Consider the following 23,708-nt stretch of genomic DNA (forward strand, 5'->3'; position numbering starts at 1 on the left):
TTTTGGATAGCTCTAGGCCATTCGCGTCTGTTTTTCGAAAGCTCATACTTCTTCCTTCTGTGATCCCCTCTTATCTACATAATTTTTAAGAAAAAAAAAAACCGACTTCATTGAGGGAGACCGGTGAAAGAACGATTATTGTTGATTTGAGATTTCATACAATGATATTAAAAAAACGGCGTCCTACGCCTAATTATGTAGAAAAGGAGGTAACATGTTTTTTTTTACCAATGCAACCACCTTGACACATTTCAGATTTGCCCTATGGTTGACTGGTAAGATACCTACCCGCAATAGGGTATTCGACTGTATTTAAGATAAATTATTTCAAACCATGCATGAAATAAAGCACCAGATAATTATTAAAAAAACTTAATAGGATAGAAATATAAAAATGTGCCTTGAAAACCTAACTGCTTGGCAAAGAGAACAAATTGCCAAACGTGAACTATGCATCATTGAAGAGTTCGTCAGAACTCGAACTTGACAAAAATTTGTCTTGAAAATCTAATTTGCTTAACAAACACAGCGAAGAGGACAAATCGCCAAACGTGTACTATGCGTCGTTGAAGAGTACCATTCTGATCATCATCAGCAGTTCCACTTCATCAAATGTCACTTTTTAAAAAGTAAATGCTTGATTTGTTAAAGAAAATACAAAAATCACTATATATATGCCTTTCATATTTGAAGAGTTCACTCGATTCCTCATGGACCCCATCGTCAGGACTCAAACCTGACAAACATTTGTCTTGAAAATCTAATTTACTTAACAAACACAGCGAAGAGGAGAAATCGCCAAACGTGTACTATGCGTCGTTGAAGAGTTCCATTCTGATCATCATCAGCAGTTCCACTTCATCAAATGTTACTTTTTTAAATGCTTGATTTGTTACAGAAAATACAAAAATCACTTTATGTATGCCTTTCACATTTGAAGAGTTCCCTCGATTCCTCATGGATCCCATCATCAGAACTGAGTTTTGACAAAAACGGGACCAAGCTGTATATAATATTATATAAATTCAAACAAAAAATAATAATTTTTAAAATCGGTTCAGAAATGACGGACTTATGGAGTAACAAACAAAAAAAAAACATACAACCGAATTGATAACCTCCTCTTTTGAAATCTTGAAGTCGGTTAAAAAGTTGCTCTGATTTTTTGTGCCATTTGCCAGCTGAGAGTAGAAGATACGCTTAGCCACTGTCGTTTGGACGAGATACATGACGACACCAAAGATCTTAGTACTTTGTGACACAGCAGCTTCAGTAGAGCTATTGTCATAAACACTTGAGACTATGGTCTGGAGCATAAGGTCATGAACACCTTCGATGTAGTTAAATGCATGGTTTAGCAGTTACCTCTCCAAGTTTTCTTTGAAAAAGTGATATTAAGGCCTTCCAATCGTCCAGTCTACTCCGCTCTTCGGTCGCTCCCTCATGGCTGAGGATCTTGTCCATTAATGGGTGAACTACATTTCGCATATATGGTACGTCTCCTTCGACTTCTGTCCATTCCGTTTTTACAATAGAACAGATTTTTTTTTGATGATAAGTTTAAGTTATTGATCTACCTGGTGCGCAAAACTTGCCTTAACGTTTGCCCCTACTGTTCCCAACAGTGGTCAACATTTCTAGGCTCTTATATCCCTTCCGCATTATGTGGCCAAAATATGTAAGTTGTTGCTGTTTGTCTCGACTTGAATCTTGAATCTTTATTTTATTCCTGTTTATTGCGAGACAAATCTGATTGCTTTCCGTCTCAGGTTTCTAATAGCAAAGAAAATTTGAAATAGAGGTGTATTGTTAAAGAAAACTTTGTAGCGACGTAAATTTACTGCCATCTTTCGATACATAATTAAAATGTTTAGAACGCCATTTGATTTTGACCCTTATTCTTTCACTGAGATATGTTCAATTTGTTAAATATCAAAACCGGCGCCATATTACCGAGCACTACCTAAAGGTTATGCTGCCATCGCTCGAAACGATGCTGCTATCCCTTTGGTCTTTGATCTACCTTTTGATATTTAACAAATTCAACACATATCAGTGAAAGAATAAGGGTCAAAGTCAAATGGCGTTCTAAAAGTTTTAATTATGTGTCGAAAGATGACAGTAAAGGGTCTAGTAGGCTAAGGAAGGAGAAGTGGCCCCTGTGACGAATATCGGATTTTTATAATGTCATTTGTTGGCTATTTTATAACATAAACACACCTTAACTTTCAGCCCCCTATCTTGAACCGTCACCGAGATAATGTCAAAAACGTCATTTTATGGACACATTTTTCAAAGTCGTTTTTCTCCTGAACTATATAAGGTAGTAGAGCAATCAAACTAGGGAACGCAATAACTGGCCTAACTTCATAACCGATTACGATTATGGCCGAAAAATAACCGTATATTTGGTTATTATCGGTTATTCAACGTTTGTTAATAATTACTTACGTATAAATGTAGTTCTAAGTGACGTAAAATCATAATAGTCTATAGTCATATTAACCACAAGTCGTCTCCTTCACGATTTTCGTTTTTGTAAGCGACAGTATACAGTTATGACAATAGTTGTTGAAAAAAGAATATTACGCTTAATATTCTTTCAAACGACACCTCACACGAAGTGATTAGTAAAATAGAGAAATATTGATTAGTCGACGACGGTCGGCCGCCGTTTTTGTAACGGTGCATAGTGACCCATGCTGATTAAAATTCATCATTACTTGGTTATGTAATATCATACACCAATAAAACTTATATATTTGGAAAGATAATGAAATTTACCGTTTATTTTGTTTTCTCAAAAAACGCCTGTTGCATTAATGAAACATAAACCTTGCTTTGATTTTCTTTATTAATTTTAATGAGATTTTTTATCATAAATTATAGTTTTACAGTCAACAATGTAAATATCTATCACAACCAAATCAACATTAAAGCAAATGGAAGCCAGCAGCGAAGTTATTTGACGTCCCTTACAGCCCCGATTTAGCCCCCTGTGACTATTTTCTGTTCAGACTTTTAAGGAAAGATCTCAGGGTGCGAAGATTTTCTACTGATAATGAGATGATAGCCGCGTTGAACGAATATTTCGACGATAAACCGAAAGATTTTTTTTTAAGGTTTAATGTCGCTATTTCACAAATGTAATAAATGCATTTCGGTAGAAGGAGATTATATAGAAAAGTAAAAATAAAATACCCAGCGACGTCTTTTCTTTCATAGTCAGGTAGATCACTTCTCAGCCACCCCTCGTACTTTGGTGGTTTATTCACTGGTTTCAGACTGGCAGTAAAGCTTCCATCGCTCTAGATTACCCACTAAAGCAGTACAGCAGACATCTGCGTTGGCCGTCTCAACGATTTAGATAGACATGTAGAGATATATTCGTTGAATTCTATTATTAGGAAATTAAATATTTTCTTTTATGCCGTTAAGTACCGTCTTGATGTCTACCGTTCTCCAAGTCTTTCTCAATTGTTCAAAGGTTAACTGGGACAGATCCCTGAAAGGGATAAGTTCGCCTTTGTACAAATGAAGTGCGTTTTTTCCTGTTTTATGTATAATAAAATAATAAATTAGAAAAAGGTCTATACTTATTACCCACGCAGCAAAAACATGTTGGTACGCACTATAGTTTATGTTTATAATTGATTTAAACCCTTTCTAAATTTCCTTAAATTTCGAGATTTCCCGGGAATTTGTCCGGGATTCTCGGAAAAAATAGTTTTGGGAATTTCCGGGAGCATGTTCTAGACGTGAGCCGAGACCCCCAAATAATTTAGTGAAATACCACTGGTTGCACCTCACACAATAAAACTGAATGATCTATGTCAAATGTGATGTGACTGCGACAGCTGTCATGTCGTAAATAACTGCCGAAGTTTTCATACAAACATTTTTTTTTAATAAACTACATACGATGACTTTGACAGCCGGTTGGTTGGTGTGCATGCAATTATGTATACTTAACTAAAAGTGAAAAAATAATCTCCGGTAAAATCCATGTATGCACATCATTCAAAGGTCTTAAAAATAATATTATTTACTAGTGTTTTTTGGTAAAATCAATACTTATGGAAATAATAATACATGCTCCCTTCCTTTAACTTCTGAATCAAGTGTGCAAAAATTTTGAAATAAAAATCTGAAAAAAGAATAAACAATATTTTCCACAAAAAATATTTTGAATATGATTTGGTTGAGCCAATGAGCTTTTTCCGATTTCCTTATTAAAAAGACATACATAAGTGAAGAAACGCCCGTTAGCTTGTATGGCTTTTTTTGTATGAAGTTACGGAACCTTCCATTAACGCGTTCCGGGTGTTGATGAGGCTGCTGCGCTTCTGTGGCGTATCAGGGATGTTCGCCGAAGCCAGGGTCGATTGCTTTTATGCCACTATGCGCAAGAGGGCCGTATTCCTGGTGCACTGGATACACGCCAGCACCAACATCATCATGAAGATGATAGAGGATATGATGGACTCCCCCTTTTTGCTTCACTGCAATCGTCTACACGTGACGTACTTCGCTGACAAGAAAAATAATTAATTGATATAGATGTATATACATATCCTATCCATATCCTAGGTTTTAAGCAGTAGTATTTTAGAATTAAGTTTTACTAACCAAGATATGAGTGTAACTTACTTGAAATAAATGACTTATTATTAATATTTATTTATTTATTATTTATTTTATTTATTCAAACAAAATTTATACAGTCTGACAGTCTAAACCAAATTACTGTACAATTTAGAGTCAACATATACGCTACGGTACACAACACTTTATAAAAACAGTTATATAAAATACCACTACCATTCATCACCTCACAATACTTCAGACAGATACTACATACACTTGCCCATCGACTTGCAAACAAATCACTTTCAGGGGCCCATGAAACAAGCGCGTTCAAAAATTTTAGAGCGCGCGAATGAGTGGAGATTTCAGGTGTGCTACAGTACGCGTTGCTGGAACTACCAGAAGGTTATGGTGATATTATTATATTATACGTGATCCGACACGCACTTGGCCGATTCTTGTTGTATGTATGCGAGAGAGATTTAATTAATGTCTCGTATTTTGGTCTCGCTTCATTGGTGCTGATGAAAAAGGAGGAATCTCATTAAAGAGTCTTCTATCTTCTCTCATCTAACTACTCTGAATTTAACAGACGGTTTCGTGAAACCTGTCTATAATTGGAAAAGTAGCGCCTAAAAGTCTTGTGGATGTGGGACCCACATGACTTATACCCCTGTGGGGGTTGCAATACGGATTTTAAAACGAGTAGAACTTGCTGTTACACTGGCAATCCATTTTATCTCGCACATTTTAAATGAAAGCACACCTCCAATCACAAGCTCTCGCAACTTTAGTATATTCATATCGCTTGCGCAGTGCTACGCTACATACAATTCCTTGTTTTTGAAAAAGTCTTCGCTCTCTTACCATACTAGTTTCTTATTTAGTCGCAAGTGCGAATGCATGCTAGTAATTGTTTGAAAGCTATATTTGTCATAACATAAGCAGTATCACGTCTGTATTAGGCCAACTATTCCTAATACATCTTTTATCTTTAGATTATAAAAAAAATGCATAACAATCCATTTATGCAGCAACGTCCAAGTATGTTGCTACTCGAACTCGAGGAAAATTAAAACGTTGCAATACTCGAAAACACATTAATATGTTCATAAATTCAGCTTCCATGTTGCGGATGCGTGTCATTGTTAGTATGCAAGGGTGCTCTTACCAAATTGGAAACTCACCACCTTCAGTATTGTATGCGAAAAGTAAATACATATGTAGTCTAGTAAATGATGGCCGAAAAATATTACAAAACGCAATACCACAAATAATCGAATATGTCCATGGCAGTTGGTACCGCGTCTCGCGACTCTGTTGAACGAAGCCATGACACTGACCGCGATACAATGAAGTCATCGAAATGGCTCGTAATGGATGTCAAGAAACTATACTTCATAAACATTCTATCATCAGAGTATTTTAAAAGTAAATTCACTTACAAATAATAATATTAAACGAAAATATCGTCGGTTGGAGTGTATTAGTAACAGATAATAGGATAGTTCGAAAACAACTTTAGATGTTGTTCGCTATCATGCCATGCATTAAACAAACATGAACATAACAAAGTCGCGAACTAAATGTAAATAACCAATTAAAACTTACATTGTTTAAATTTCTACATTCCCATGATGCAAGTTATAAAAATGAATATCCTTGACCGGGCTTGTGACGAAGCTCGGGCTTCCGTTGGTGGCCGTGAACGCATGCGTCACCTAGTATAGCAGTAGAGCAGGACAGAACATATACCTATCTGTAACCATCGCCAAACTAGAGGTCTGCAAAAACATAAATACTTTTAAACTATTTGCGTTGTTTTATTGGCAGCATCGTGAGACGGTTTATAATAACCAATTTATGCATGCTATGTGGTTGTATCACTCGATTGAGAAGTGAGCTAACATTGTGTCGTTGAGATTGAAATGATATACAATTTACATTTAACTCGGATGATAATAAATAAATACTTACATTGTCAACAAGTATTGATTTTTGTTATGTTATGCCATGACTTGCACGTAATAAACTTACCCTATTCATTTTGGAAAGTACTCTCATGCTGGTTGCGTAATCCGGATATCATAAATCGATGGTACAAACCGGTCCAAGCTTAATTTCGTCAACTATGTTTCGTCTCCTTTTCTGTTAGCGTACCTAATAAAAATACAAATTAATAATTATGTTATTAGCTATTATTTCCGGACCCCCTTATCCAGGGTAGTCCGTTACAAGATCTTCGATTTGCTTTCTGATAGGTGTACCAACGACACCAGTACCCCTAGTGTAAATAAATTCGATTTCGAAACGTGACGTACGCGTTTGCGTTTAGTCTCATTTTGTATGTGATTTAGAAAGAGCGCGCCAAGCGGGACGTTTTGGAAACTCAAAATCCTATACAAAATGACACTTAACGCAAACGCGTTCGTCACGTTATGATGTCGATAAAACTTACACTAGGGGTACTGGTTTCGTTTTCCAATACGTACGTGGTTGCCATTTTCCATCCTATAACTACATCTAAGTTCCAAGCCAACTCCCCAAAATACATAAACAAACAACTTTGTTTAGTGTAGTATAACAGGCCCACTGAAATAACATATATCGCGCGTATTATCATTATTTACGCCTTAGTAGGCTTAGGCTTACAGTGCGTGCATTTAATTATTTGAGCAATAAATAACACTTAGACAACTTGGTCCAATCGTCATTGCATATTTTAGCATCCGTTCAGCATGCCTGTTCATTAAAATAGTTCTCGTCTTTTATCAACGGCCGTATTAAGTTTTTATGAGTCATTGGAGTTCATTGTTGATCGATTCTTCAAGTAAATTCAAATAAGTTCGAGTACGTATCCATATCCAGTAACAGTCAACGATGTTTTACGGAAAAGGAACATATTCTATTTCGGCTCGCTGAAGGCGTTTTTCAAGATCGCTTACAAAGTTGCAATAGTCATTTCTTACGTTAGGTTATTGCGCAATAATTAAAAACTTTACCCATGTCACGTAATTTTGGTCGTGTAGGATGTAGTGAATAAAGAAACAATGTGTCTATTATAAAATCGGGGGCTTTGCAGGAAATACAGGCGAGCTTAGAATCTGCGCGTCTTATTTGACAAAAGTATTGAATGAATGAATGAATTTATTTCATAAACATCAATTTACATAGATTTCCTTAAATTAGAAACCCTGCTTCCTAAATAGGTATAACCTGTACTTTAGGGTAAACAGCGCTCCTCCCCAAAAATTTAGTTGCAGGAGATGTTTTATTTATATAAATTTTAGATAAAAATTGAAAAACTTTAGTATCATTAATACTGAGAAATTTAACTTATAAATCTAAACATGTGTGTGTGTGTGTGTGTGTGTGTGTGTGTGTGTGTGTGTGTGTGTGTGTGTGTGTGTGTGTGTGTGTGTGTGTGTGTGTGTGTGTGTGTGTGTGTGTGTGTGTGTATGTGTGTATGTGTGTGTTTGTGTGTGTATGCAAAAAAGAGAAAATGAATATGCAGAAATGTTCAAAAATAGTTAAGTAATTATGTTCATAATATCTTCAGTGTTTTCGTAATTTTGATGTAAAAGCCAGTCTGTAACAATATTTTTGCATTCCCTTTTAGTATATGAAGGTCAAATAGGGAATCGTAATGATGGCCTACAAGTAGGGTTTGCAATATCCGTCCGATTTTATTATTCGGAAAATAAAATTTGTATTATCCGAATATTCGGATAGTTATAAATGAAATAAAAAATAATTATAATTATAATTCGTAAAACTAGCTCTAAAATAAGCGTGGAGTTGATAACCGCTGAGATACTAGAGTGCCATAATGCCAACATAGTATCTTACTTAAAAAAAAAAAGTAAATCAGTAGAACTATGGGCGAAAAACCCACTTAGGACAATAGAACTATTAAATAAATAATAATAGATAATAATAGATGGGGATATTCAGTTTCATAAACATCTTACAGGATGCTTTGAGATCCCATTATCAGGCGGAGACTCATGCAGAGTAAAAATAACACGAATGCAATTTTTAGTTTAGTTGTTGATGATTATTCGTTTTAGACAAAGTCCCTGTTTTTTTTCATTCGGTTATAATTGCTTTCATTGATAGAACCGCAGTACAGTACTGTGGATTATATACATATACCTACCTGTTGAAACAGGTGATGGAAAATAAATGGGAGTAGGCAAAAGACATACATTTTCTTATTTGTTGATTTTGCCAAAGCATAATTATGTCAGAGAGACACACTTTATAATTTTGCAGTGCTTTAAAGTGCTAAAAAATGATAATTGTTGCCACCAAAGTAAGCAGGATGAGTGTACAAAGCTCGTGGAGAACAACAGCCGAATTTGAACTAGTCACTGGTCTGAAACAAGAAGACGCTCTTTCGCCAATGCTGTTCAACTTGGCATTCGAATACATCGTCCAAAAATTGATTGTGTGGTGTGGCTGTAGACTTGAACGGCAAACATAAGATCATTGGATATGCTGATGACTAGGGGCTATAGGCTCAAAACAAAACCGACCTGGAGACCAGGGCTATGATCGTAGAGTAGGAAGGAGAGAAATTTGGTCTCAGAATCAACCACCAGAAAAGAGAAAAAAGTCGGAGCAACTACCTACAAAGGTGTGAATGGTATTAGGTACCTTGGTTGCACAGTAAGATGCTCTGCAGCGCTCCACCGAGTTCTAGTGTCCAAGCTGATCAGTAGACTGACCAAGATTCGAGTCTAAGACAGTAATTAAATTTTGATGTATGGGTAAGTTTCACACTTGGACTCTGACTCGAAAAAAGGAGAACAAGCTCTTAGTGATGAAGACGAAATACTGGCGGAAGATTTTGGGACCTATCAGATATGAATATAGAAGTTGGAAAAATAGGGAGCTAGAGAGCTAGTTGAGGCACCCAATATAATTGGCGGGATTATAGCCGCACGACTTCGCTGGCTCGGTCACTTGGACAGGACGGGAGAGAATCGAGCTCTGAGACGGTATACCGCTTGAGTGATGTAGGTAGCCCTGACAGACCTGTCCGTCCTCGGAGTATCCAACTAGCGTCGAGATGCGCAGAACAAGGCAGAGTGGCGCTCTCTTGTGTCAGAGGCCATGATCCCTTTTGGGTCACTGAGCCAGTGGAGTAAGTAAGTAAGTATTGCTTTCATAGTTAGTATTTAATTGTTAATGGAACTGATAAAGACTGAATGTAGACGAATAAACACGAGGTGAGGCACTAGATGTACTTCCAAATATGCACCAGTTAATCCTTATATAAAACCCCTTTATTAAGTACTGTTTTAAAGATAACATTATGTTAGCTATTATAGTAATCATTTAAAATTGGTTGGGGTGACGTCTTCGTATTAAAAGTTAAACATAGTTAAAAACGTTATTTCTGTGTTATCTAAATTATCCGTTTATATTCGAATAATTTGTATATCCGAGGATGGCAAACCCTACCTACAAGGCCAGCGTCTGTCCCTTCGCGATGGTGGATCCGGTGCTACAAAGTCGCGCCACGACCAAGATTAGATAACCATCGACATAGGGTGTGGAATAAACACCGGAAGTTAACAAGGATATCGTAGTATGTAATTGCCAAAATTATTTATGCATAAAACGTGTTGCTTTAGTAGTTTCCTATCTTTTACTCTTTATTTACAAGCTTTTATTACTTAGTTTCACAGCCAGTCTGATGATGGAGCCGGAACTCTAACTAAATAATGCGATGTTATTGAGTTTGGGCTCGTTAGGATTGTCTTGATAAATAGTAGGTGACAGTCAAAAAAATGTCACTATCAGAGATGAAGTTTGTGACATATCTATATGTTAAATATTACCATATGTTAAAAATTATGTGATGATGAAGTCAACGCTTCTATGTTATCTTTCCCCTCGTTGATCATTATAATTATTTTGATAAATATACGAGAGATATAAAATGTGATACAACTTGTTTACCGGAAACTGACCTATTCAAGTTACTTTTTTTTAATAGACTTATTACATAATCGGTATAACTCCGTCTTAAACGTACATAGTGGCGTGTGATGACTACACTTTTACACGAGCATTCATTTATGGTTACATTATAACCAACGAAAGTACTTTTTAGAATTACTTCGATTGAAACCTGTTGGTTAGCGAATATTCAGTCACAGGAAATTTGGCCAATATGAATTGACTTTTGAAACTGCATTAAAGCTCTTACAGGTCATAGCGTAGTTCAGTTATTCCTCAACTGTAGTGCCACTAGTCGCTATTATGTTTAATAAAATATATTTTTTAAGCAATGAAAGAAAAAAAGACTATAATTAACAAATAAACGGCCCGGATTTGTTTTCTAATAACAATAATTGCATGACCGAGTGGGACCCACGGAACACCATAGAAGGTGCTGAAAAGGAGATGGCATGTTATGTGACTTGGACGCATTTTATCCGGATTAGCAGGAATGTACAAATGACAGGGTCGAGTGGAAGAAGCGAGGGGAGGCCTTTGCCTAGCAGTGGGACACTAGATTAGGCTAATAAAAATAATTCCATAGACATCTCGTGCTAGTTTACCATTTATCTCAGGCGGCTGGTAAAGAAGTTGTGCGTGGATTTTCTAATAGATGGACTGAGTTTTGGGACCTATGGCGTTATCCATAAACGCGCTACAAGCCTCAATTAGCTATTAATGTCTGCTAGCTTCGTCTGTGATTTTGACTTATGTATTTGTAAGAATGGGATAAAACATTAATTAACTAATTGAGGCTTGTAACGATTTGTGAATAAAGGGGTTAAACTTGTTTAAATATACTTACTTATTAATTCAATATAATGAAAAAAAAAAAACATATACGTAATAGGCAGAGGAGACAGCCGCCCACGTCATTCTTGAATGCCTAGGGTTGGCAGAGTACCGGGCACAATACCTCGGTTCTCCGGGGTCTCTCCCAGAAGTCGTCGGCAACATCAAGGGTCTGCTAGGCTTCTTGGTAGAGTTGGTTTGGCAAGAGTAGTGCCGACAACCCACCACGCAAAATAGGCGCGAATTACCACGTCGAGTTGCGGAAACCAAGCCCGCGAATACCAATAGGTAATTTAATTAAGGACCCTTTTGTAAGGACCTAGATTATAAGGAGTCTAGTTTATGTAGTTCATTTAATTATAAAATAAACAAACATGACCGCGCCAGGTGGAGGAGAAAAAATCGCAAATGGAGCCTAGTTCCGAAGCAGCTGTTGATGAATACAAAATGAACGCTAAGATGAGAGAGAGAGAGAAAAACTCTAGTAGAAACGAAAGAGTTACGGCCGGTTAAAGTTAGTTTGAACGAAAAATATGTCAACTCTTTAAGAGGAATTCCTAGTTGCGATTTTTCCATACAAACGCTCTCGACTGATTCCTCCCTGGATTTTTAACCTAGAGCAGTGATTTTTTCAAATAAGATCAATATCATCAATATCTGTGCCGCTATGTTTTGCTTTTTTGGATTATTTTATTTTGAAGAAAGATACAGCGCCTCGAAAATCGCAAAAACGGCTAAATTGAATTGGCTGTAAAAAAAGGCACAGTATACAAATATGACAAACAATATCCAAAAAATCAAAACATAGCGGCATAGATTATTTCTTCCTCTTGCAATTTCCAAAATTTCATAATGATTAGTTGCGTTTTGGAGGAGGAAACAGTCGAGAGCGAAACCTCGATTTTTGAGTTTTTTGCGAGTGAATTTCGGTCCGAGCTGCAGTTGCCCTTATCGCACGAATTGGAGGCGGAGACAGTTTCTAAATATACGTACACAGAAGGAATAGTGATGGGCATAACATCCTTATTAGGGATTGCAGAACCGGTACTGTTTTAAAGAACCGGGATTTCTCGGTACTTTCGGAACTGGTCTAATTATTTCATTATTTTAAATAAAACGACAGCATTTTGCGATTTGACCACCTTTCGTATTATAATTTAATAATCACATTTTCTCTTATTACGTAGTAGGCAATTTTTTTTAGAAATATAGTATTTTACATTGCTCACACTTGTGCGTCACAAGTAAAAGATAACTACTTTGATGTTTGCCACCAGATAGCAAATTTAATGAAATTACATTGACGAGGGGATTTATATATAAGTATCGCAGTCGTATTGTATAATCCGCCGTATTACATTACGGCTAGCCGATATCAAAATAAGGGCCATTTTGAAATGCGGCGGTTCAACGATTAAGGTATGTTGGGTAAATACCGGATGCGGGTGAAGAACGTAGGACATTCATTTCCCCCTAATTTGGCTTTATTTTTTAATGTTGGCAACATCGTGTAAGACGCCATTTCATTGCGCTTCGACTGTCAGTGTCCCCGCGTCGCTCAGGGAGTCGGGCTTGTGCTATGTGCAATCACAGAGAGCAAGGTAAATTTCGCGAATTCTTCCTTCTATCCGATCTTCGCTCTGTAATTTATTTTGCGTATTGTGATGAAACTGTTTGTTTTTGTAATTGTGTTAACAGACCCAGCACTGCTGTAGACCGATATCCGATCTTGACCCTTCCAGGTAAAGATCGGACCAGAAACAATCAGATATTTACCTATTTAAAAAACAGCAGTGATTATCAAACTTTAAATTTTCTTCAATTTACCTACTGACCTTAATTATCACATTTATTGTTTTCTTGATCACACTTTCGGACCATTATTTTTATCCAGTACCACTACCAGCGCGACGGTTACTGACAATGTAATTTTTTTAATTTCCGCAACCCAAAGGTTGCCTTTTAGCGATAAGACCGCATGTTGTTTACCTGTGCTTATGTGTATGTTTTCTTTTATTGAGGTGTGCAATAAAGAGTATTTATATTGTATAGGGATGATGATACATGTTGAAAATAACAAAATCGAGTAAATTAGATAGCAAATGAGCAATTTTTCGCAATAAAGTACCTACACATACGGATGCATATGTAGATGTGCACGCATACATACATTGCTAGTTTCGGATACAAAATAGAGATAGGGCTTCGAAACTAGTTTCCTTAAAATGCTTCAAGAGGGCTCTCTTTTCCTATATATTTACTTTACTCTTTACATACGATCCTTACATTTTATCAAAAAAAAAAAGATTGTATATAAACTATATATATATATATACATAATTGCAAAATTAAACCAACAAAATCGCAATTTTAATTATTTTCCATACTTCAAGATGGGCTCTCAGTGACCTTGACCTTTTTAAAGAACTACTTAGTCTTTTTGATTTCTAAGTTTGATTCTTATTTTTTTGGCGACCTTCATTAAAAATGACTGGGCACGATTATTTTTTATTTTGATTTTTGTCCCTCCTACTTAAGTACTTAATATCTTCCAGTACATTCCATTCAATAAACAATACATTTACACTTTCTCTAAACCTGTACAGTTCATGAAATCTTAAATTGTCAAAACTACGCAACGTATCTATTATTTTAGTGGTTTTTTTTTTATTACTTGGGATAAACCTTACAATAAGAGGTTTCTTAGCACATTGTTTACTTATCAAATTGCCTTATGACATAGGTATCAAAGTTTGAGAGCCACAATTTTACCAATTTTTGTATCCGGGTTAAGATCGGATACAAAAGGGTAGACACCGGACCTATTTCTTTGTGATACCTTATTCTCTTTCCATTAGAAGCAACTTTTTTTCACCATCCAATGTTCTCCCTTGATGGCAAAACACTCGTTACCCTAAAAAAAAGTATGTCTCATCTTTACACAGGTACAAAACTAAAACCGTTCTATATTGAAGATTACCAAAATTCAGGCCGAATCTACGGTTATTATTTAACGATTCGCTACGCAAGAATCTGTCACGTGTTGAGATCTCGAAAAAACATTTTTTCACGAGTTCTCTCAATTGGTCCCAAAATTGTCCGGCATTATCCCAACATACTTTACCCAGATTGTCATTGCGATACGTTCTTCAATAAGGCGGCCCGAGTTTAGCCCCATCGTACTACAAGTTAAATAGATTGTAGTTTAACCATAGGTATATTTATACCTACTTACAAAATTTCACAACACACCATGATCACTCCCAACTTACTGATACGGATAGGTACAGTCAAGTGTAAAAATATGGGAGTACACATCTTACTCAAAAATATGTCCCATAGCATCTTATTCCAGTGTAATAAGAGCGTAGTACCATATTTATGAGACGATTCTTTCGATACATATTTTTGCACTTGACTGTACGACGACAACCGAAGCTGAGACATCATTCTTTTTTGCAGTTTTTACCTATATGGTAATTAATATCAATCAATCAATCAATCATTTATTATTTCGTCATCATAGGTGTAAAATACATTTAGTACAGGTGATAGGGTGTTTGGTATTAGGGTGTAATAGATACAGTATGTTATAAAAATTAAAAACAATATTACGTGGTAACAACAAAAACAACTTGCGTCGGGCAGCGCAGAATAAATTCCGTCTGGCTCGCGGGCGATGTCGACGGAACGGCGCGCAATCAGGGACCGGAAAACCCGTTCATTTGCCTTACCCGTTCGGAATGGGTAACCCCTTCATACGATAAGCTAATCGTTTGGGTAACCCGTTCAACCGGTTACCCAACAATATTGGTAACCCGTATTATTCAGATTAACCTAATCGTAACAAGTGGTTACCGCTTACAGGAGCTGATTCGGTTTGTGTTTTGCGAGTACTAACCGGTAACCTTTCGGTTTAGGGTAAGCCTTACCCCTCTCCCGCGCCTTTCCCCCGCCGCTGCGGCACCGCGGGAGAGATGGGCATTACGTAATTGATTCGATAGGTATATTGTAACTACCGACGTAAAAGTACTTTTCGTTAATGTTGACTTACTATATAGATGCTTATTTGTATCCGGTTTATAACTGGTTTTAGTAAGATGGCGGCCACACACTTTGTCATAAAAATCATCATTTTTAGGTTTTTAGGAACTCCCTAAGTTCCGATTTCTAAAATGATGACGATTTTGGAATTCAAGATGGCGGCCATGCAGTAAGTCATAAAAGTCGCCATGTAAATCGGTTTTTAGGTTTATGGGAGTGCAGATTTAGAAAAAGATGACCATGTTGGAGTCCAAGATGGTGACCATGTACTATGTCATAAAAATCGTCATGGATGTCGTTATATAGGTTTTAGGGAGTGCAGATTTCGAAAATCATGACTATTCATGACTATTTTGGAATCCAAGATGGCGGCCATGCAATTTGTCATAAAAGTCGTAATGGATGGAGTCCAAGATGGTGACCATGTCATAAAAATCGTCATGGATGTCGTTTTATAAGTTTTAGGGAGTGCGGATTTCTAAAATCATGACTATTTTGGAATCCAAGATGGCGGCCATGCAATTTTTCATAAAAGTCTTCATGGATGTCGTTTTATAGGTTTTAGGGAGTGCGGATTTCGAAAATGATGACCATTTTGGAGTCCAAGATGGCGGCCATGCAATTTGTCATAAAAGTCTTCATGGATGTCGTTTTATAGGTTTTAGGGAGTGCGGATTTCGAAAATCATGACTATTTTGGAATCCAAGATGGCGCCCATGCAAATTGTCATAAAAGTCGTCATGGATGTCGTTTTATACGTTTTAGGGAGTGCATATTTCGAAAACGATGACTATTTTGGAATCCAAGATGGCGGCCATGCAATTTGTCATAAAAGTCTTCATGGATGTCGTTTTATGGGTTTTAGGGAGTGCGGATTTCGAAAGTCATGACTATTTTGGAATCCAAGATGGCGGCCATGCAATTTGTCATAAAAGTCGTCATGGATGTCGTTTTATTCGTTTTAGGGAGTGCAGATTTCGAAAAAGATGACCATTTTGGATTCCAAGATGGTGACCATGTACAATGTCATAAAAATCGTCATGGATGTCGTTATATAGGTTTTAGGGAGTGCAGATTTCGAAAATCATGACTATTTTGGAATCCAAGATGGCGGCCATGCTTTTTGTCATAAAAGTCGTCATGGATGGAGTCCAAGATGGTGACCATGTACTATGTCATAAAAATCGTCATGGATGTCGTTTTATAGGTTTTAGGGAGTGCGGATTTCGAAAATGATGACCATTTTGAAATCAAAGATGGCGGCCACACATATTGTCATAAAAATCATCTTGGTAGTCGTTTTTTAGGTTTTAGGGAGTGCGGATTTCGAAAATCATGACTATTTTGGAATCCAAGATGGCGGCCATGCTTTTTGTCATAAAAGTCGTCATGGATATCGTTTTATAGGTTTTAGGGAGTGCGGATTTGGAAAATGATGACTATTTTGGAATCCAAGATGACGGCCACGTACTATTTAATAAAAGTCATCATGGATGTCGTTTTATAGGTTTTAGGGAGTGCGGATTTCGAAAATGATGACCATTTTGAAATCAAAGATGGCGGGCACATATTTTGTCATAAAAGTCATCATGGAAGTCGTTTTTTAGGTTTTAGGGAGTGCGGATTTCGAAAATCATGACTATTTTGGAATCCAAGATGGCGGCCATGCTTTTTGTCTTAAAAGTCGTCATGGATATCGTTTTATAGGTTTTAGGGAGTGCGGATTTCGAAAATGATGACTATTTTGGAAGCCAAGATGACGGCCACGTACTATTTAATAAAAGTCATCATGGATGTCGTTTTATAGGTTTTAGAGAGTGCGGATTTCGAAAAAGATGATAATTTTGGATTTCATGATGCCGACCATGAAATATGTCAGAAAATTAGTCATGGATGTCGTTGTATAGGTTTTACGGAGTGCGGATTTCGAAAATCATGACTATTTTGGAATCCAAGATGGCGACCATGCAATTTGTCATAAAAGTCGTCATGGATGTCGTTTTGTAGGTTTTAGGGAGTGCGGATTTCGAAAGTCATGACTATTTTGGAATCCAAGATGGCGGCCATGCAACTTGTCATAAAAGTTGTCATGGATGTCGTTTTAAAGGTTTTAGGAAATGTGGTTTTCAAAAATGATGAACCTCAACCATGTGTATCGTAAAGAACTCGTCAAGACATTTAAAATGAGCCTAAACTCGATAGCATTATGGGAAGTCATCGATGAGTTCCGCTGACACCTTCCGATTCCACCATCAGACCTTCGTCACCATGTGTATCGTAAAGAACTCTTCAAGACATTTAAAATGAGCCCTAACTCGATAACATTACTAGTAGTTATCGATGAGTTCCATCAACACCTTCGGATTCCACCATCAGACCCTCGCCAACATGTGTATCGTAAAGAACTCGTGAAGACCTTTAAAATGACCCCAAACTCGATGGCATTACTAGTAGTTATCGATGAGTTCCATCAACACCTTCTGATTCCACCATCAGACCCTCGCCACCATGTCTATCGTAAAGAACTCGTCAAGACATTTAAAATGAGCCCAAATTCGATAGCATTACTAGTAGGTATCGATGAGTTCCATCGATACCTTCCCATACCACCATCAGACCCTCGCCACCATGTGTATCGTAAAGAACTCGTCAAGACCTTTAAAATGAGCCCAAACTCGATAGCATTACTAGTAGTTATCGATGACTTGCACTGACACCTTCCGATTCCACCATCAGACCCTTGCCACCATGTGTATCGTAAAGAACTCGTCAAGACCTTTAAAATGAGCCCAAACTCGATAGCATTACTAGTAGTTATCGATGAGTTCCACTGACACCTTCCGATTCCACCATCAGACCCTCGCCACCATGTGTATCGTAAAGAACTCGCCAACATATTTAAAATGAGCCCAAACTCGATAGCATTACTAGTAGTTATCGATGAGTTCCATCGATACCTTCCCATTCCACCATCAGACCCTCTCCCCCATGTGTATCGTAAAGAACTCGTCAAGACCTTTAAAATGAGCCCTAACTCGATAGCATTACTAGTAGTTATCGATGAGTTCCATCGACACCTTCCGATTCCACCATCAGACCCTCTCCACCATGTGTATCGTAAAGAACTCGTCAAGACCTTTAAAATGAGCCCTAACTCGATAAAATTATTAGAAGCCATTGATGAGTTCCACTGACACACGAGATGTGCACAGACAGCAAACGATAAAGAAAGTGACAATAATAGGAGTAATAGGTACTAAACAAAAATATACCAAAATCATAGCAACGCCTTACCATATTAGGTAATTTCCGTAAACCTTAGCATGTGTTTTGAAATCTACGTTGTGCGCTACTTGACTTAACGTACACTTTTGTTTGAATTAGCAATATTAGGTCGGCAAATTACAAAGCCTTTGGCAAATACCGACTGCCGCCGCGCCTTGCTGCGCACTCGCACGTGCACGTAGGGAATGGAACCGCCGTGTTTCGCGTCGGGCGCTACGTTAATAGACCATATGCAATTTACGTAAAAGCTAAAACAGCTTGTTCGTATTTAATCAGCGCTTGAAGCGATAACCCTTTCCCGGGTTTTTAATATCGGTAAGCGCTAACCTGAATTAATTCAAATAAAAGGATTAGCTTCTTAACCGGTAAGCCAATCAAAAGCTTACCGAAATGAAGCGGTTTTTGGAACACAGCTTTACAATAACCCGGGTTTTTGAACGGGTTAGGGTAAGCGGGTCCGGTCCTTGCGCGCAATGGGCGAGCGCACGAGTCTCGCGTCTGTGTGCGCGCACTCACACTTAGATAGCTCCGGCTCCCGCCCACCGCAGCGCGACAGAAACATAGCTTCAAAAAATCGAGATTTGAAAAGTTGCTCAGCTAGGAATTGCTCTTAAGGGAAGATAGTTGCCGGCCCCAAATAAACGTTAATCAGATCGAAGGTGCGTAATGTGCGTTGCGCGTGGTGCAACCTGTTCGTTTACTTTGATGATATCATTCTTGCCACAATAGTTGAAGCTACAGTTTTTTGATGAAAAAAGTTAAGTAGGTAGTTATGCTAAAATTTGGTACCTATTTCTAATAAATCATAATATTCCGTTATATACTCCTTTTGAAGCCTATTAACGAATAATTATGAAATCAAAATGTTTAATTTGAAAATGAAAATATTCAATTCGCATAAATATTTACAAATATTGATATTATTAATGCTGTAAAACGACATACCTAATCTTCGGTAGGATAACTCTGACGTCTGCCTTACGTTTCAACGTATGTACGTGGACGGGTGACGAATGCGTTGAGTAACGATTGAAAAAGCGAAACCTTCGGCTACTACCAACTTTCACCCATTTGAATGCGAGTGTCAACTGAATTTATTTGCGGTAGGTTGTGTTACTCAAAGGAGTTAACAATATGGAAAGGTGAGTGCTTATTAGAATTTAATTAATAAAGACTACGTTTATTTTGGTATTTGTCGCTAATTGAGAGTTTGTTTAACGCATGCGCGTTTCATGTTGGGGACTTGATGTACAATACAGGATACAGGAAAAGGATTTGAATAGATGCTTCAAAATTCTCAAGATATATTTTATATTGGTACTATTTCTGGTCACGCTTATGGCGCGTTGTTGTTATTCCGAACATTATTATTTCAAGGTTGCGCGGCCGTCGCAGTAAGGTTGCGTAGTGGGGCTCCTCGGTAGGCGTCATTCGACGGCTAGCCCCGTCTCTCTTTCGCACCAAGCTCCAGCCAGTTCTGTTCGGTACTTGGCATTTGATGAATATCGTCGCAATGTGAACATTACTTTTTGATTGTCATATATTTAGTTGATGTACATCTCTTATTAACTTATGGTAATTGTCGGAACAAACGAATTTATTATCGGCTATTTAATAAAGACTTGTACCGTCACATTCTTGCTATATTACTTAAACATGTAACGCACTAACTATAACAATGCCTTCCCATCTACTATTGGTTTAGTCTACACTCTACTACGAGATTCTTTTATATTGTTGATTAAGAAGAATGCAGTAAAGTTAACATAAAATTAGTCTTAAAGACAGGCGAAGCGAGAGCGTAAAATCGGTTGACAACCAGATTGTTGAACGAAAACAAAAAACGGATCTCAGGGCTTAAAAATATACGAACTCGTACAAAATCGTACATCAAAATTTATAAATGTGATAAGCTATATTATACCGAATTGTAATGCTTGCACAGGCGCTATAAATTTTCGACGTTTCGTGAGGAAAACTCATTTTCAAAATCTAGGTAATCCCTCTTGCCAGACAAACGTACCTCCCAAGTTAACCCTGAAATAAAATAAAAAACAATAGAATACGGGGAATTTGATAATACGTATGTGGCAAAACGTCCCATGCACTTTCTCGCTTGCCGTAAGGACGAGATTTGTTTATATCTTTATACGAATAACCTGTCTAAGCTTCCTTATGGCAAGCGACAAAGTGGGACGTTTTGCCGTGGACACATATTTAGTAGTTATTGAGAGAGTTGAGATATACATAATTATAAGGAACAGAGGATGCATTACTAGACTGATATTGCAAACTTACAACACAAAAGCAAATGTGCACCAATATTATGTTATAAACTGAAATAAATGTCATACACTAAGAAAAGTGACAGGTTTCCAGGTTTCTGAAAATATTTTAATTTGTTCTAATACTTTTTAAAAATGTATCATATTATGTTAGTGCGATGACATAAAACCGCATCATAATGACCCTTTTTTAACAACAAACACACCTGTACCTCGCATCGAATGATGGTCCCTATGACAGTTCATTTTATATGGAGTAGCTGTTCTCTATTATTGTAGTAACATTAAGTTTAAATCTAACAATGACTCAATACGTACCTATGTCTATCACTACACAGGAGCTGCTGAGTGTTAAGTTTAAATTTAACGATTAGGCTCGTCTATTAAAGCGATCTGGGAAAAGACATGTGAAGCGTAGTAATTTATCTAATTTATATCATGCCGTTTCGACCATATTGACAATTTGATTATGTAAGAAAAATGCTGCATATGTTAAACACGTTGTGATCATGAGTCATGCTCATTGTGTACTTAAGTAATCAAAACATAAAGTGTTCTTGTAAATGTTTATCGAGGTTGATGTGCAGAGAAGGCTGAGATAATTGAAGAAAGTCACTGACAGTTTATTTCAAGCATTTTGTTTCAGTTAATATGATTTATTTATTAAATTTTTGGCTAAGCAGGGACGAGTAATATTAAAGTCTGCTATCAATACATTATCATGTTCCTGATAGTGTAGATACATAGCGTCAATTTAGCAAGACCTATTTTGTATGGTACAGTCAGCATCAAAAGTAGCGGATCAAATAACGCTTCATAAGTATCTACCATTCCGTAACAGCTTAACAAAAAGTGATGTCTTTAATATAGAACAACAAAGACTGTAAAAGATATACTTTGGAACGCGAATTCTAGAAATTTATCTATATTTGGAAAAGTTATCCCGAATATCAGATACTTTTGGCGCGTTGTTTCATCCGCTACTTTTGATGCTGACTGTACTATGATAATATAAATATATATTATATCCCATTTATCCTCACTTTGAATTAATCACTGGACTGTATTCAATTGACCTAGTGCTCGCCGGTAAATAGTAAGCGGAGACATATGGAATTGGCCCAGGATAAAAAAAAAATTATCGAGCCTATAAAGAGTCCCACTGCTGGGCAAAGGCCTCCCCCCTAGACTTCCATATACATATTATCCTTCTTAAATCTCGCTAAAGTGACGCTATCTATAACAAGCTCTGTATCCCGAAGGAACATAAAATTTGTATAGAGATAGCCGTTATTATTATTTGGTCTCTTGTTCACGCATATGTAGCTTCCTAATAGTGAATGATAATTAATTTAAAAGTTGTTTGTTTGCTGCTTCCGTAGAGTCGATTCCTGTGACCTCCAACTGGGAGACACATGGAGGGGGATGCAAGGCAAGATGAGCGTGACAGCGCCGGTTAAGAAGATAAAGAGAAAGTCAGACAGTAAACCACAGTCGCAAGTGTACGTATCCAGCGTTAATTGCTCGTTCACCGATACATCACCGACAATAGGGATGCCATCATGAACATGCTACATTCATACTACATTCCACTAGAACTCTCATCAATCAATATAAATTTTTCATTAAACATTAATTGTCAAACAAAATGTTTGTGCCCCAGACGCTACGCGTTACATAACCGACTGGTATGAAATGAATACCTAAGTCAAAGCTTAGAAGTAAATGAAGTATTACCAGTAGGTAGTAATAGAGAGCATTAAGATGATAAAAACGTGATCTTAGAGTTATTAATTACAGAAATATTGATAATTATTGACGTTGAATGACGGCGTGGCGTTTTGGGCACGGTTTTCCTTCAACGTGGTTGGACGTTTTTGGTTTATCGCTCCGTTATATTGTAGTTATATCATGTTTATAAGGTATTTATTTAAGTTGCTAGTATATTCTCCCAAGACTACATATTAAATTCTGGAATAACAGGTCCATAGTTTTGTTTGAAGACTCAGTCGGATTCAATAATGCACCACTGCGTCTGAAAAAGCTCAACTATCTATCTTTTCGAGCCTCAGCAGTTCTATTTAGTATTATTTGTTAACTTGTATAGTATTCAAAACACTAATTTTCATGCGCATTGACGCTCAGCAGGTCGGTTTTGCGGTTGGCCTCGTAATACTGGCCTGGCCGCCAGGAGGCAGCTCAAACTTGTCTAGTCATTTCATATAAATCCGTGAAAACCAGTACTTTAATTTGAATATTAATTTTTAATTTAACGTTTCTGAATACTAAATGCGGGAGTTGACTTTATTTACTTCAGTCAATGAAATGTTCAGACGAGCATAATTTTACTCGTACTTACGTTATTTCTAAAAATGTATTAGTTACTTACTTTCTTATTTACTTGTTCGTACTGGCATATTAGTGCGAGCGAGATGTATAGAAAGTAAGTTACGCAGACATTAGCGGATATGTCAATGTCAGTGCCAAGCTCTTGGTAGCTTATTTTACGAACAAGTGAATTAACAGCTAGTGGTTAGATTATTCATTTGAATTAAAGACTAGACAGAGGACAAGTGGCCTTTGTATTCGTGTGAAATTCTTATTATCCGCGTATTTTATTGTTTATTCTTTACTTTCCATTTTCAAACTGTCAAAAAAGAGATTTCAGGATTTTCGTTTCGTTTTGAAACAAAAGTATTATTA

At 37.0% G+C, this 23,708-nt stretch overlaps 1 protein-coding gene across 7 annotated transcripts in view; it reads left to right on the forward strand.

Moving 5' to 3' along the window:
* LOC133517762 (uncharacterized) overlaps positions 1–23,708 on the forward strand; it is a 99,994-nt gene that overhangs the window by 45,138 nt on the left and 31,148 nt on the right. For 6 of the 7 annotated variants that reach the window (XM_061851167.1, XM_061851168.1, XM_061851166.1 and 3 more), the window contains one exon: positions 22,388–22,507. The exons of the other annotated variant lie outside the window; for it this stretch is intronic. In XM_061851167.1, the coding sequence (XP_061707151.1) occupies positions 22,388–22,507 (120 nt within the window). The remainder of the gene's footprint in view (positions 1–22,387; positions 22,508–23,708) is intronic. 7 annotated transcript variants of the gene reach the window in all.

Source organism: Cydia pomonella, chromosome 5 (assembly GCF_033807575.1).
Source record: "Cydia pomonella isolate Wapato2018A chromosome 5, ilCydPomo1, whole genome shotgun sequence".
Lineage (NCBI taxonomy): Eukaryota > Metazoa > Arthropoda > Insecta > Lepidoptera > Tortricidae > Cydia > Cydia pomonella.